We start from the raw sequence: 17,500 nt of genomic DNA, 5'->3' as shown, positions 1-17,500 counted from the left end.
AATTTTTTAACTACTTTAAAGACTTTCTCGTAGAACGTTCATTCGAAAGGAAAAGTTAAATGATTAAAGAAAAATATCCGGTGTGGAGAAACGGAAAAGGAAATTGAAAGTAATGGTAAGGTGATTATATACTTTGAGATCGTTAAAGAATATATTGCAGATGATAATAGATAATTTTAACATACGTCATTGATAACGTCTTATTTAGATAATCTTCACCTTGTCATACCGTTTACAAGTTCTTTCGATCCATTCAAAGCGCAAATATATTCTATCCCAGATTTGTTTAAAAAGGAAAACGTTCACCTTCGACCGTCCCCACGGACGTTTCTCACGTACGTCAAAAGTCTATCTAACGTTTCCTTGCACGATACCTTCAATTACACGCCTAACATACGTAACGTTCTTTTTCCGTGATACCGATTTCACTTTCAAATACGGTACTTCGCATACGTAGTACGCTTGTACTTCTGTTCTCTTACGTCGAGATTGATCAACGATTGTTTTCAAAAAGAAAGAAAAAAAGATAACAAAACGAAAAGAAAAAGACAAAATAACAAATCCATGTATGTTGTCAGATAAAATAACAAGTACGAAATTCTTATTGTCCGTTCAAATCGATAGAATCTTTTTCAATCGAAAAAAAAAATAAGAAAGAGAAGCAGGAAACGTATCGCACGAATGACGATACACGATTATGGGATCTCGAGGTAAAGGAAAAGGCGGTTTGTAGGTTGGACACCTCTTAGTTTCTGCGATAAACAACAAACGGCCCGCATATCAGTCGAGCCATGAAAAAATGAGTAGCAGTAACGCTAACCACGAAACAGCAACGCCACAATACTCTTTTGATTCCATCTTGGTTGAAGCTTTCTAAGAAAGATGATCATAGTTCTCTTTACCTAGCTTGTGAAATGAAAAAGAGAATCTTCTAATGCAACTTTTTCTTAACTTAGTTTTGATCATCATCATCATCATCATCATCATCATTGCTAGATATCTCAAGATCGACGTATTGATCTCTCCAAGATCTCTCCAAGAACTCTCCAAGAAAGATCTTCATTGGTGCAGATCTTCTCGAATATATCGTTTCATATAACAAAAATAATAATAATAATAATGCCAAAACGCAGAAGTTGAAGTACGACATGCCGGCCTCGTTTTCGTTCTCGTAATCGGCACCATAATACCGTAATAATGCGCTTTTGTTGGTTATAAAGCCAGCAGACGCGCCGATCTCGAGCCTCTTCTCTCATAATTATTCCCGTAATTCCGTAATTACTAAGTCATAACGCCAGAGAGGTGAGATTATATATAATGATATATCAACGGGTGGAGGAGGTACACGAAGAGAGTGTATTCTATGATAAGAAGGTGGAGATGAAGAAGAAGAAGGTGAAGGTGGAGGAGGATGGGGAGGGGAGAGGAACAAGAAAGATCCTTGCGGTCCGCTTACCGGACCCTGCAAGACTTGACACGTGCGGTAGAAGTGTAATCTAGCTATTGTTATGAAAGACAATGAACAAGTGACGCGTGTAATCGCTTCCATAAATCTCCCTTAGGGTATCCTCCTGACGCTCAATAAGCAAGCTTTCATTTCTTTCCCGCCTTTTTTATTCGCACTTCTCGTGTAATATACAGGTGTACATAAAATCGTGAGAAGTATGTACAATATATTAAAAGGGAAACGAGAGGAACGATTCCCTCTCTCTCTCTCTTTCCCTCTCCCTCTGTCTCTCTACCTCCCTCTATCTCTCTGTCCGTCTCTCTCTCTCTCTCTCTCTCTCTCTCTCTCTCTATTTTCTTTAGGAATGAATTTAAAAATTTTTTAAGAACATACATGGATTGCAAAATTACAACATATTAATAAATTTAATGTGATTTAATATTAACATACACATGTATGTATATAAAATCATGAGAAGTATGTACGTTAAAAGAGAAGCGAGAAGAACTTTAAAGTGGATTTTTAAGTTTTCAAATGTGTATGGTTTCATAATTGTAATATTTTTATAAATTTCTTATGTAACATTTATAGTATTAACATGTACAATACATACATATGTGTATCTACATACAATCGTAAATAATATGTATATTAAAAGAGGAAAAAAAATGATTTTAGAAGTAAATTATTAATTAAATTTAATTTATTTTAAACTTAATTTATGCGATTACAAAATTACAGTATGTTAATGAAGTTAATGTATTGGATTCATGTCATTTCTATACTAGCATACATGTATGAAAACATGTTAGTTCATGTATAACGATACTAAAAAGGTTTAATTTCGCGCATCTATTACAACGAGACATTTGACGAAGTTTTTTTATTTTTTTATATTTACTCACATTTTTTTCTATTTTAATAAATTATTTCAGTTTTGTATCTCATTCGAGATAGAAATCGATAGAAACTTTCTATTAACAAACAACCGGACAATTTAATGTTAAATTTTGTAAAAGAAATTATATTACTGTAATTTTTTCATTATTTCCGTTTCAATATTTACTTGGTATAATGTATACCAATTATGCATATTAATCATATAAACAAGTCCATGCATTAAAGAGTTAAATATCAACAAATTTCAATTTGTTCCGAAATATTTCGTCGTTCGAAATAATTCGAACAATTATTAATTCGATCGTGAAAGTAATAATATTTCAAGGTCATTTTTTTCGCTCTTTAAAACGTAAAACAATAAAGCAGACAGAAAAAAGAGAGAGAAATAAAAAGTAAAAATATTACTTCGAAGGAAGCCAACCGTGGTTGCAAGTCGACGGATGACGATGAGGGACCTATCGCAAGAGAAGATGAGCAGATTGCTCGAGTCGACCGCGTTATACTGTGAGACTCGTCATTTATCAGCCTAGATATCCCGAGAGTGGCACGCCGTTGCTCGCATGATGCAAACAACACGAAATACGACCGACTCCCTTTGTCTCTCTTCCCTTCTGTGGTGGATAGCGGTGGGAGAGGAAGGATAAAAAGCAGGATTCCTAAAGGAAAAAAAAAACAGCAAAAAAAAAAGAAAAAAGAAAAGAAAGAAGAATCAAAATTATCCAGGGGAAAGAAAAGAAGGCTATACTTTTGAACGAGAAGCTAGCAGTAACTTGTTAAGAACTGCGAGAAAGAAAAGAAAGAGACGTACTACTATCTTTTTCTCATTCTTTCTCTTTCTTTCTCTCTCTCTCTCTCTCTCTTTCTCTCTCTCTCTCTCTTTCTTTTTCTTTCTCTCTTTTGAGAGCTCGCGATTCGGAGAGGGAGTAAGATCAAAGACCACAGGGAGAAAGGGATAGAAGTAAGGTGAAGCAAGGCGAGCCGGTGATCGTAGTGGGATCGACAAAGTAACCTGAATCCGCGACGTCGACTTTCGACGGCAGTAACGACGAAGACGCCATGACGACACGATCACCAACAACATCGCCTTCAGATCGGCGCTCTACGATCGGACTCGTCTTAGCGATCTTTTTCATCTTTCTCGCACGTGAGTAATCTTCCTCTCTCTCTTTCTCTCTCTCTCTCTCTTTCTATCTCTCTATCTATCTATCTATCTATCTATCTATATATCTATCTGTCTTTCCTTATCTATACATCGATATTTTCATCAAGAGAGGATACGAATTTTACATTTGCTGGGCCATCGAATCTATCGAATTCCAAAAAAACGTCGAAATTATCGTTAAACGTGACTCATGACATGTTCACGATTCACTTTTATTATTTGTAGAAATAAATCCGTGGCTTTCTATCGACGATTTAACGAATGCTTCTCGTAGAAAAGAAGGACTCATTCTATGAAAGAAATAAAAATAGAAGAAAAAAGAATCGTCCCGTAGCATCTGATGCATCGACTAGCATGACGAACATGAACGAAATAGTTACTGGGTGATTTCGAGCGTGCTAATTGTCGAAATTAATTACGTACACGATTCGGCTTCTTCCTCTTCAGAGATTCCTCGCTCTGTTTCTCATACTCGTACGACTTTCCCAATCTCTGCTTGCTTCTTTTCTTCCTCCTTTTTCTTCTCCTCATTCTTGAAAGTTATTCGATACAATCGACATAAAACTCGAATCAATCGAAAATCCGCTACAAAGTTGGTCAGCCTCTATCGTCCTTTCTAATAATAATAATAAAAATAATAATAATAATAATAATAATAACAATAATAATAATAATAATAATAATAATAATAACAATAATAATAATAATAATAATAATAATAATAATAATAACAATAACAATAATAATAATAATAATAATAGTAATAATAATAATAATAATAATAATGATAATAATAATTACTATGATTTTGACGATTGTGGTGATAATGAGAAATAATGGTGTTGACCGTAGACACAGGAAACGTTGTTCACAGACAAAAACAAAACGTCGTTAATTACAGCCTGTAAGAAATTGAAAGGCGTAACGACTTGATCGTAATGCTCCTTTAAATCATTCCACGAGATGTTAATACTTCGTGACGGAAATTTTATATACTGTTCGGAACTTTTTAATCTTTTATAATGAAACTTTTTCTCGCATTTAAAAAAAAAAAACATTATATAACATGAAATATATAATTTATATTGTACTAATGTTATAAGCATAATTAATACTTAGGAGATATTAATCTTTAGACATGAATTAAGAAACAAATAAATTTGTGTCAAAGAAATAAATAATAATTAAAAAATACAGATATATAAGCGTGTAACTTTACAATTATATTTCGATTCCTCAAGAATCTTTTTATTCACGCGAGGAGCGACGATACAATGATCCTGAAGGTTACGAAATTTATATCCATAATATGTTCGTCGATTAGCTTACGAACTGTGAGCAGGATTATCGTCTTAATGGGATGCACACGTGGTCGGAAACCACTATGACGTAAGGTCCATTTTAAAGCTTTATAGAGAAAGTGCCGGCTCAACAACGACGACGAGGACGAGGATGAGACAACGAAATTAAACAAACGAGATTTGAATGTCACCTATATGAAAAAAGATGACAAATAAAGAAGCTTCCCTACTTCGAAAATATTTCTATAGAAATAAATTTAATGGAATTTCTTGAAAATGGAATAACGTTTTACAGAATCATAAAGTATTCTTTTCGAATTCGTTTCTCCCGGAAAGAATTTATATTCTCTCGTCAATTCTAATCGCGTAATATCCTTTAGTACGTTAATTTTTTCTTCCTATCGCTTTATCTTGCAAATTCATTCGAATTCATGCGCAAAAATGATGAATAATATTATACCTTCTCATTAATATTTATAACCCTATTTATGGAGTCTTTGTCCATAATAATGCTTATATTGTTAAAACAGAGATGGAACATCAGTATTCCAAAAAAAAAAGAGAACAAGAGCAGAGCGTTCAGAAAAAAATAATTTAGAAAAGTGTAAAAAAAAAAAGAGAAAAAGAAAACAGAGAAAGAAGAGAGATACAAAAGAGTTTGTTTTAATGGCAAATAAACAAATTTGAAGATTCATTTGAATCTAATGCTCGTGCATGTCATGCAAATTCGAAGACGTTGAATAGACAATTGCAATTTTTTTTTCTACAGAAATAAGTTCATCAGCCAGCAATATCCTCCTACGAAGTTCATCAGTATTTTACATAACTCCGATCACACACGTCGAATTAAATCGCGCCGATGACGCATCAACATAAAATCGATCAGTCCCAAAAACAAGCAATCGTTTTCTTTGGAGAACTTGCCAGTTGTTGTTGATCATTGCGACACGGACGGCGTATCATAAAGGAGCTTTGCCAATTACGCTCTCCACTTTCTGCTTTCTCCTTCGTCTCTGTAAATGTCAGAAGTCTCCTTGACATATATAATCCGTGTATATTTTATATAAATATAGTTAAAGCTCATCTCATATGTAGATATATGTTTATATTTCTCTCTCACACACACACACATATTTATAATTATATATTTATATATATAATATATGTATAAATATATATATTCATGTTTATATGTAATATATATGACTCTTTATACATACATATATATATATGTACTATAAATATATACGTATGTATATATTTAATAACTATATTTGTATATAGGATGAGCTTTGTAACGTGATCATCACTTTAATAATAAGTTTAGAAAAATGCATTAAAAAAAAAAACAATGATTCTTTGTGTAGTATAGTTTTTAAAGAGAAAAAAGATTTACAAAGTCTAACCAATTTTTCTGTCCATCACATTAGACGATTCACCTACCCATTATGTGTCCTTTCTCTCTCTCTTTCTTCTTTCTCCTTTTTGTCCCTCTATCTTTTATCTTTTTGTCCGATTCCTTTTCTTCGCTATTCCTTTCTCCCTTGGGTTTTCGGCGTTCCATTTCATCTCGAGTAATCCTCACGACCCGGTTGTTGTTCTCGCTTTACTCTCTCGAAAACGAAAGAGTCGCTCGAACGTTCCTATTTTCCAACGTCTTTGAACTCTCGATCGATCTAAGACCTTCTACCATTGGTTAAAAATGGCATAGAAAAATATTTCGAATGTATTTGTATCTAACTTTGTACTAAGTTGTTACTAACAAATAATTTATTACTAACAAGAATAACAAATAAATATCTTTCAAGATATTTATCCTTATCGTAAACGTAGATCGACCGATAAATCATTCGACAGATCGATCGATCATTGGATACCAACTGTTTTCGTTAATAGAATTCGAAGCACGTGCCCTGTAAAATATCATTCTCTATACGCAGAGACACGTGTATCTTTAACGTTGTTATTCGATACAATACAACATGTATACTCGAGAAAGAACACAATCGATGTTTGTGAAAAAGTTAAATCATACCGACGCAGTACAGATGTAATATATGTATCAGAATTATAATTACAATTGCATGTAACGATTGAAAGCATAGTTCGTTGACTAATCTATCAAAAATTGAAAAATATATTTTACAATAAATATTCTCCATTTCTCTCTCTCTCTCTCTCTCTCTCTCTCTCTCTCTCTCTATCTATCTATCTATCTATCTATCTTTAGCTCTATAACTCTTTACTGTTTGCTTTACTTTTTATCGCAAATTATCACCTCCCATAGCAATTATAACGGAAAAGCCTATCATATTCCGATCTCGTTCCCTTCCCCATGTATAATACGATCGATCTGTAAGCAGATTAATTAATGGAGCACATTATTTAAAATCGAATGAAACGCTTTATTCGTCGATTTATAGGCATTACCTAGGACAATTAGAAATGAGCCTATCTAGTATCAATAAGTTTAAATGATCAAATTGAACGATAATTTAATTCGCATTATCGCTTAACTCTTTAATTTATCTAGTTGCACTATCATTTAATTTCTTTGATCGCTAATCTAATTTTTTCTGCTTTTAATGTCATATATATGTGTACATACACGTATAGTTTCAAAATAAATTTGAAATAAAACTATTTTCTAGTGATTTGTTTTATTAATTAAATGAAATGTCACATCAGAAAGGTCATTCAAGAGATTAAAAACAAATTGTTGTTGTCATAACAGTGTTAAGTTTATAATACAGAGGATTAACACCCATAAAAATGACAAATCTTAGGTTTCTTCTTTTATAATAATCGAAATAGTTATTAGAGAATTATTAACACAAAGTTTATTCATTTTACTTTTGTTTATTTATTATTTTCAAGTTAAATATACTAAGAATAATAACGATTAAAGAAGTATTTTCAACTGATATGATAAAAATAGGTCGATTTTTCTAATCATTTGCAACTGTCTGATGTGTCATAACACTGATACATGTAATCGAACTTTTACTAAACAATGAACAAGATATTAATTAATAATTTATTAATTGTATTAATTTTAATTTATTATTTTAAAAAACTGTTCAATATGATATTATATAAATCTTGAACGTTGTTGTATAAAATTAATTAATAATAACTTCAATTATATATTATAAACGAACTACTTTAATATAAATATAATAAACTTTATATTGTAAACTTATTAAATATAAATGAAATGCTTGATTATTAGAGATGTATCGCTTAGAAAGAGAAGTCAACATATGACTACTGTGATCACGCACGAATAAGTTTTGAAGAAACTAAATTCTGTTAGAAATTCAATATCAAAATAAGATAAAAAAAAATCTCAGTCCAAAGTTCAGAGTAAACTGCTATATCGGAATAGACTACAGACACGCAATCAAAATCAAAACCATACACAGATATACGCCCAGAATAGTAAAATGTTTTCACTACTATTCGCAGACACACGTCCAAAACAGTAAAAATACTTGATTTACTGTACAGAGAGATCTATCCGTAAAAAATACATATAACATATGAAAAGAAGAGAATTTTAAAAAGGATATAAAAATGTACAAACGATATAGTTATTTATTTCCAGGATCATAACTATCTTAGCCCGAAGAAAACATCAATCCGATACGTTAGACATATTCGTTAAATGGAAGAAATCATCGGGATTATGTACTTCGAAACTAAACAACCGATCGACCTTGTCTACGTCATTTTTATCCAATTATCAAATACCATCGCTACGAGGAAGCATACGTATGTCCCATACGTTACATCGGTGATTACACGTGACATTTAACGGCACAGAAAGGGAGGAAGAGGGAGATAGAGAAAGAGAAAGAAAGAAAGAAAAGATATGCGCCCGTAAATGGCTGCTCTGTTGCTCCGCAAGCATTCAGCCAATTTTCCACAGTAGATCCGCCTAGAATCGTACAACGTTTTGTATTTTTTCTCCCCCATCTCTCTCTCTCTCTCTCTCTCTCTCTTTCTCTCTCTCTTTTTCTATCTCTTTTTCCTTTTTTTTTAGTTCTTTCCTTTCCTTTTCCCGAAGCCGATAGCAAAAGGATACTTACCAAAGCGTTGTCGTGTTTTTCGATTTATTCGCGATCAAGCGTCAATCTTCCCGATCTCTCGACGTTTCTATGTTCGACGAGGAGTCCCGTAACGGTGCGCCGAACAAGTTACGCGCCTGTTCAAGTACGATCGAATTCAATTTAAATGGATTTCTAAAGCGGATACGCGCTCATTCGTTCGTTTCCAACGTACTCTATTTCGACTAAATAACGGAAGAGATATTAGCACGATTCGTCACTCTTTCTCTCTCTTAGATACATTGAAAGAGATCAAATATGGATTGGTTGTTTAACTAAAAAAATAGTTGATCAAAAATATAGATCATTTTGCCGATAAATATTTTGGTAATAATTTATTCCTGAATTGAATTATCCTTATTGAAGAGAAATATTCATCAAAATTTATTGATTAAATTAAAAATATATCAATTAACGATCGTTATTTCAGAACTAATGAGTAAGATCAAAATCAGTATTTTCTGAAAATGAGATCTATCGTTTATTTTAAGAAACTAGTGAATGGAGATAGGTAATATAAATATCGATAGTAATGTTCTTGTCAATTGAATTATCCTTATCGAAGTAGAAATTCATTAATTGATTAATAACATCCCAATTAACAATTGTTTTCTTAAAACAATTGATTACAATCAAAACCAGTACTCGTTAAAAACGATTCTTTTGAAAATTAAAAATTAGTTCAATTAGAAAATTTAGATCGAGAAGTATTTAAGGCTTCAACGATAAGTTTGTCCTAGAAATTACTGAATAGAGATGAAAATTATAGATTACTCCATCGATAACTCGATTAAACCAATCGATACTCTTCGAATCTACTTATTATTGCCGAATCGAAAGATTCATTGAAATTCATTAATTACTTAAAAACATCCTATCGACTGTTGTTTTTTCAAACCTAACGATTAAAATCGTAATCGATACTCATTAAAAACGATATTCCGTTGAAAACTAAAAAAAAAAAAGTTCAATTGGTTCAAAATAAAGTTCAAATTTGAATTTGCGAATAATCGAACTAAAAGTTCAAATTTAAATTTGCGAATAATCACCTAAGATCTCAACAGAGCTTTAGCTCTAAGAAGAGATGACTAGCATTCCGTGTCTCTGCGATCCTCACCAACACGATCTGTCCTGCGTGCCGATTCACCAAATACGGGACAGAGAAACATTCGTGGAAGCCAGTTTTGCATGCCCCGACAATATTCGTAACGATCCCTTCTACCTCCGATACTCCCACTTCCCCTTTTAGGTCTCCTATGTCTCTCCTAGAACTCCAGGCACACGGAAATTAATCTTGGATGCCGTATCAACGCGAAGACGTTTACTACGGATGTCTACCGTTAGGTATCGTCAAGCCATCCAAACGCGATTTATTATTCCAACTAGCCCGATCGATCCAATATATTTATTCATTATATGTAGGTACCTACTCGACCGGTTTTCTTTTTTATGGAAAAATACAAACCGATCGTATATCTCTATTTCTCTTTTCCCTTTATTTTCTTGTACTTTCCTTACGAACTTCATTATTCTCTTGTAAACATCATTTTATTGATATTCATTGAAATTCATCGTTTTATCAATATATTTTTATCTAATCTTATCTATTATTTTACAATTCGTATTATATGGTATATACTTTAACATTATATCGTAATATATTTTAACGTTATTTTGTTTAAAAACTATCTATTATAATAAATCATCTATTTATTGCTATATTATCATATACATAGAATATAAACAAATAAATCGATCATCAAATATCGTCAAACATACATTGTCTTTGACAAAGCAGAAAGTTCATTGTTTCTCTTAGATTAGGATAGAAGAACGATTACTTTGTTAATTAACTAAAGGTAATTAATTTTCTCTGCAGAGCTATGCGACGGAGCTTATTATGGAAAGCTGATTGGCAAGCTGTCCGAACTTCACCATGGCGTCAGTGGCGAAGTTTATGCCGTAGACGGAAGGACCCTCTTCATCAAGGACTTTACCTATGACGGAGAAGGACCAGGTTCGTATCATCGATCCTACCTCTTACGCATTATTATAGAACGTTTACTATACGACAGATAACGCATTTCCTTTAAATCTAATCAATTTCGAAATCGAATACGTTGTTATCGAATATAACATGATTTTAAATTAATTTCGATCGTTATAATTGTCACTATTCTAAGCTGCTTCGATTCAATTTAATCCTACGTTTCGAATAAAAATAATTCTTAATTAACGTACCGTAAATAATCGATCACTATCGATCGTTATCGATATTTTATAAATCTTTCCCGAGATGCAAACAACTAATCAACGTTTACTCGACGATTTCGTTCTTACTCATTCATCCAGTTTCCATTTATTCGTGGTCTTTTAATTTGTATCTATAACAAGGAAACTAATTAATTAATGTACGAAATAAATCGAAATAAAAAATATAAACGATCGATTCGATAGAAATCATTGTTCAAAAAAATCACTATAGACATACGTGTAAATAACTTTCACAAAATTATCGTAAATAGAAATGAGAAACGAATATTCGAATGGAATATCCTCGCCTTGAAAGTGATCTGTCCGATCGAAAAAGCGGATGCTACCAGAAAAATGGAGAGACTTTCCCCGCTTAAGCTAATCGATTTCTTCTTTCGTAAAACTTTCCCAAAACGACAAAATCAACATAACCGATGAAGTCGACGATCATTCGTTATGTAGATATTATTTTCATAAATTTATAAAATATAATAAACGTAATTTTTCAATGAAATATGCTTTATATAGTTATCAGAGCTTTTCAATTTTTTCTCGTGCTTTTAGGTAAAATCGTTTGTTACAAAATCGAAACCTTATCAGAGCACGTTTTCATTAGATAAAATAATCGGATTTTCTTGAAGAAAAAGTAAAAGATAAATTTGAGCTTGTCTTTAATCTCTGTCGAACAGTGAAATCGACTTCCTCTTTGACAGAAAGTAAAATAAAAGCGAAATGAGAACGTGAATACTCTCACTCGTCTCGGGTAACTTATAAAATTAAACACAGCACGTAATGTATCCTTGCGAAACTGTTGGCATCGACTACTAGCGCCAATCGACGACGAGTGATAACTAATAAATAAGAATATAAATAAGGAAGACGATTAATAATTGATAGAGAGGAAACGGATCGATAAACTTTTAAAACATTACCACATTCTTTTTTTCTAGCTGCATTCTTCTATGCCGGAAATACCAAGAGCCCCAATTCTAATGGGTTTAGAGTGCGAGACGAACGTGGAACGTAAGTTAAATAAATAAATATAAATAGAGAAAGTATTATTCAAATATGTATTCATTCACATACCAAACCTACGTTGTTTCTTTTTTTTTTTTCTTGATCTTATTATTTAATTTTTACGACAGGGCAAGCGTGTTAAAACGATATCGGAGAAAGGACATCACATTGACCTTGCCTGATGGTAAGACCCTGAATAGCATCAAATGGTTCTCAGTTTGGTGCGACGAATTTGCTGTAAGTAATGAATTTCTTGATATCTTTCTCTTTTTCTCTCTTTTTCTCTCTTTCACGTTCGTGACCTTCAACATCGTCTACAGTACTTGCATTACCGTCATGAAAACTGGTATCACCTTCTCTCGATACAACTTTCACGTTACATATGTATTTACACACCCACACATACACATACGCACGCACACACATATGTCGTTTGTATGAAATAGAACATTTCTCTATTTTTCTCTATTCCAGTTATAGCAATTTGATAGTAATATTTAGAGCACAGCAAATGTAAAAGAGATGAAAAAATATGGAATAATTTAAGATTTTTTGCACTATAATGTACATGATACTCTCACGTTAAAAGTGTAAAAAAATGGTTCCTTCGACTCGATCTCGACTCGCACGAGTTGCATAATTAACAGCCCGTAAATCGACATAGCTAAAGTGAAAGAGAACAAGCTTTCTCGACCGTGACTTAGATTCCGTTTTTCTTCATCATCTCTTTTTTCTTCTTCTTTCTCTTCTTCTTTTTCCTTCTTCTTCTTCTTTCATCTCTTCTCTTTTTTCCTATCTCCTATTTTTTCTCTCTTCATTTTTTTTTTTTTTTAGTTGCAACTCTTCTCGTGCGTCAACGTGACAGAAAGTGCATTTTGTACGTGCGACCCGCACTATTCTATTATATCGAAAAAATTGAATTAGCGTCGGTGGTCACAAGGACGAAAAAGCTCGAGCTGGAAGCTCGAAATTTGATTACTTCCTTTTTTCTTCATTCTTTCTCTCTCTCTCTCTCTCTCTCCCTCTCTCTCTCCCTCTCTCTCTCCCTCTTTCTCTCCCTCTCTTTCTTTCTTTTTCTCTCTTGCATTTTTCTCATTTATTCGTGTTTAACGGATCTCAGTACTCGATTCACGAAAGACAAATTCGTTAATTCAAACGACAATTCTAAAGACTTTGAAGGGAAACAGTGCAGCTCACAAAATATCGATTTATGTACTTGGCATTACACGCACAACCATAAATTTATTCCGAATAGAACAGACGAGATGTCCATCGTAAATGCATACGTCTATGTATGTGTGTTTATACGCATGTGTATACATGGATAGCCAAGCGTATAACTCGAGCCAAACGATAAGCTCAATGGTGACAGAACGGGAACGAAGTTCTTGAATTACCATCTCGATTTACACGATATTATTTCGCATAGAAGCTCATGAATTTTCTTCAAACGCGTGTCTATTATGACGTTAATTGAGTTAAAATACGAATTTTAATCTTCTCTCTTACTTTTCTTCTTTCTCTTTTTATTTTCATTGCCTCTAAAATTCAAATGTTTCTTCTCAAAATCAAATTATTTGTTAATCCTTTAATGGATGATGTTCTTTTTAAAAGTTTTTAGAAAAATATATTATACATATTAAGGGACAATAACAATGATTTTATAGTATTACAATTACTAATTATTAATTACTTAACATTATCATGATATCATGACTATCAAATGTTATATGGCACATTGAATTAAATGAAATTTATTAATATATTGTAATTTTGCAATTATGTGCGTTTGAAAGGTTAATTGTATTCCTCATTTGCATCTTTTCCTTGGAAATCCAACATTACCGATATTTTCCCGACACGAAGGTCACTCGGTAATACGTGATTCTTTCCAATTAGAGCATATCTTTGGCTTTTCTCCGAAGAAAAGAGAAAATAATCTCTCCAACGAACAATACTTTTTAGGTCAACTTCGGAGACGTAAGGATCCCACGAGGTTTCGACTATCCAAAACCACAGAAATTGGCTGCTCTCAACGGAGTTCACGGAGTCAGTTCAGAGCCCATCGTTATCGTAGATGCTCAGACTCTTCTGATACCAGGATTCAGTTACGACGGAGAGGCACCTGGTAAGCTCACTCATCCCTTCCTTCTTCGTTAGTACAATAGAGTATAAAACTCTACGACGAGGTCATCAATAAAAAGTCGAAACTTTCGACCGTTTTCGATACAGCTCAGCGCATTTTATCGACCGAGTAATTTAATTTCATACTTTTGAGATAGCCCGAGAAACTTTTCAAGCAGAGAAAGGTGTAGAAGTGTACATTAATCAAGATAATAATGCTATATGAGAACATTTTTCAGCTGCCTCTTCTTTTTCTCTCCGTCGTTGAGACGTAAAGCAATGAAAATTTGGCAATTTCGATCAATCATTAATTCCTAGTTCTGATAACTTGTAATGTCCTTGTTCAGAAAGAATCAGAAACGTATGAAAAATATATGACAATTTGCTAATAAAATATATAACTTCTATTTTCTTTAAATTACTCATGATCACTTTAACATAGGTGAATCTTTAGTGATCATGCTATTTATTTTATTAGACATAAAATAACGATATTTTACATCGTGATTTAAATTTTATTAAGAATTTTGAAGAATATTATTAATTCTGCAACTTTTTTAATTTCATTTAAATTATTCCAACATTCTTTGTTGGATCGAATATTAAGTTTTAATTTTATATCATTTAATGTAGAATTTTATCGACATTTTATCAAGAGATATTTAATAGAAATTGCCTCGTTACAATGTAAGCATAATTTAATTGAATATTTGGTATGTCTTATGAATGACCTAATGAGAATATATTAAACTTTCTCTTTTGATTTGGTTAAAAAATTTTCTTCAAATATTACTTTTTATTCTGCATAATTTAATTCTATTCATCAAAATACAAAAAGATCAATTTACAATTAGTAATATTGTCATTTTCTTTTGTCAACATGATGTTGAGTTTCTTTTTACACTGTCGAAGGTTAAAACTTATTACAATTATTGTTACAATATATGTGGAAAAAAAATGGAATAAAACTTTTTCAATATAATTTAGATGCAAAATTCTGGGTGGGTGCCGGACCATCACCATCACCTCAAGGAATTCGAGTCCCTGATGAAAATGGAAAAGAACAGCCTTTACGACGTTATGATCGCAAAACCATTGTCTTAACCTTACCTGGAGATCTGACAGTCCATCAAATTGGCCACTTTGGCGTATGGTGTGAAGCCTTCACCGTAGACTTCGGACACATACAAATTCCACAGGGTCTCAACGTTCCACCTTCTCTTAAGATGCTCGGAGTATCACCGCAGGTAAGTCCATAACAACAAAACGCTCTGTAAAACGCTATTACGCTGTGCCTGAAGAGAACTGCTTCTCCTTCTTTTTTTTTCTTCTTCTTCTTTTTTCCCTAGCTAAAAAAAATGCTCTTTCGTCTTTTACGTTTATGCGTTTTCTTCTTCTGAATGGATAGAAATTATCATACTAATTCGATCAGTCATTTGGTAGTTCACTTTTTTGTTTATCTCATTATCTTTGTCATTGTCTTACACTTCTTCTTTTACTCAAAGAGAATCTAAGAATGATTTTTCTTCTTCTGGATTCGGCAAAACAATTTAAATCTTAATACGATCAGCTTTTTTGTATATTGTCTTATTTGTTCCATTTTCTTATTTATTTTATTTTCTTATATTTTTTATTTATTTGAGAAAAAATTGAGAACAATTTCTTAATATAAAGAAAAATGCATATACATTTTCATTTTCTAAATTGAAAGAACTTTTCATTCTGATGTGATCAACCATTTTGGAGTACTTTTTTGTTTATTCCTTCGTTTTGTCTTTTTCCTTTTCTTCTCATTCTTCCTCTTTTATTCGAAAAGAATCGAAAAACAATATTTCTCTTCTTCTTTATGAAAAGAACATATAATCTTATTTTGTTGTTCACTTTTTTGTTTATCTTATTGTTTTCTTCCTTCTTTTACCTGAAGAAAATCGAATGACTAATTCTCAAAAATATACAAAAATAAAAACAAATAAAACCAAAGGCAATACAATTTTGCAAACAACCAGTCAACCTTCGGTAAGCTTCTCGCGATAAGCTCGCAACAAAGACAAATAATAATCGTGTGTATACACCTAACTGTGTAGTATAGGTACAACGTGAAACGAGGTATACACGTTATCGTGCACTCGCAAGAACGCGCTTTTATATTCGTTGAGTGCAAAAGGGAAGAACGATAAAAGATGAACGATGAAAAACGAAGCCAACAACGAAATGTCTGTTTTCGCGTCAATACGTTTTCGGCATGCCGAGAAGAAAAATCGTCGAACGTGCTCTCGATCGCTTCTCTCATCGATTTTTGTCTAACATTTCAACTTATGAAAGAGCACTTTCATTCTATTCGATTCGTTACAAACCGTTTGTCTTGTTCTAGAAGAAATTTTTATCGGTTCGAAACAATTGGGAAATGCGATTGTTCGTTTTCTTTTTTTTATCCATCTATCCTATCAGAAGATTTTCCGTGTTAATCGGCAAATTATGTAAGAAAACAAAATTTTTTTAGCTATGCTAGAACGACTTACACTCTTATATACTTGTACATAGGTACGTGTGTATATGTGTATAACCATGTGCGAAACGTGCTTTTCAAGAGCAGTCAATACGGCTCTGCGCGTATTGTTCCATCGCGAATTTGTCTTTGTCAATATTTGAGAGAGAATACCTGGCAGTCACCGACAGCAGACCGACTGCAAACTCGACGCTCAGACGACAATGTGCTCGTGCTTTGCGGTTTTTCCTCGAGAAATTACGAATCACGAATTTTTCTCATTTACACATTTTCTATCTCTCTCTCTTCTCTGTCTCTGTCTTTCTCTCTCTCTCCCTCCCTCTATCTCTTTCTATCTCTATATATATATCTCTCTCTCTCTCACTCTTTTTTCCCCTCTTTCACCTTTCCCTCTTTGCGAATCGTTACTATATCAGAAAATGTTTGAAAGATAGTCAGAAATCCAGAAAGAGCTGTATCATACTGTTGATCGTTTCATCTTCAATATTACGTCCGTAATATCACGCGTACGCGACGAATTCAAAGTCGCGAGCTTTCTCGCTTGAGACACATGTCAGCGTCTCCATTATACGAAGACGCGATCTTAACATCATAACCCATAAAATTGCCTTCAATGCTTCTGATGCTGCAAAATAAAAAAAAGAAATAAATAAAAAATCTTAAAAAAAAGAAAAAAAAATA

General features: G+C 32.7%; 1 protein-coding gene and 1 long non-coding RNA gene across 3 annotated transcripts in view; both read left to right on the top strand.

Annotated features, from left to right (window-relative positions):
- The window catches only part of LOC146873215 (uncharacterized), a 6,407-nt gene extending 3,392 nt beyond the window's left edge, over positions 1–3,015 (top strand). Inside the window, exon 3 of the long non-coding RNA XR_014981877.1 lies at positions 2,760–3,015. This is a non-coding gene — a long non-coding RNA (uncharacterized LOC146873215). The remainder of the gene's footprint in view (positions 1–2,759) is intronic.
- A 315-nt stretch (positions 3,016–3,330) lies between these two features.
- Skeletor (DM13 and DOMON_DOH domain-containing protein skeletor) overlaps positions 3,331–17,500 on the top strand; it is a 23,444-nt gene continuing 9,274 nt past the window's right edge. For both annotated transcript variants that reach the window (XM_085664822.1, XM_035865776.2), the window contains exons 1-6: positions 3,331–3,491; positions 10,799–10,936; positions 12,123–12,195; positions 12,318–12,426; positions 14,155–14,317; positions 15,301–15,560. In XM_085664822.1, coding sequence (XP_085520948.1) covers positions 3,404–3,491; positions 10,799–10,936; positions 12,123–12,195; positions 12,318–12,426; positions 14,155–14,317; positions 15,301–15,560 — 831 coding nt within the window. In that variant the 5' untranslated portion in view covers positions 3,331–3,403. The remainder of the gene's footprint in view (positions 3,492–10,798; positions 10,937–12,122; positions 12,196–12,317; positions 12,427–14,154; positions 14,318–15,300; positions 15,561–17,500) is intronic.

Source organism: Vespa mandarinia, chromosome 2 (genome assembly GCF_050613455.1).
Source record: "Vespa mandarinia isolate Hongniang chromosome 2, ASM5061345v1, whole genome shotgun sequence".
NCBI lineage: Eukaryota > Metazoa > Arthropoda > Insecta > Hymenoptera > Vespidae > Vespa > Vespa mandarinia.
The sequence above is the reverse complement of the archived record's forward strand: the minus strand, read 5'-3'. Positions and strand labels throughout refer to the sequence as shown.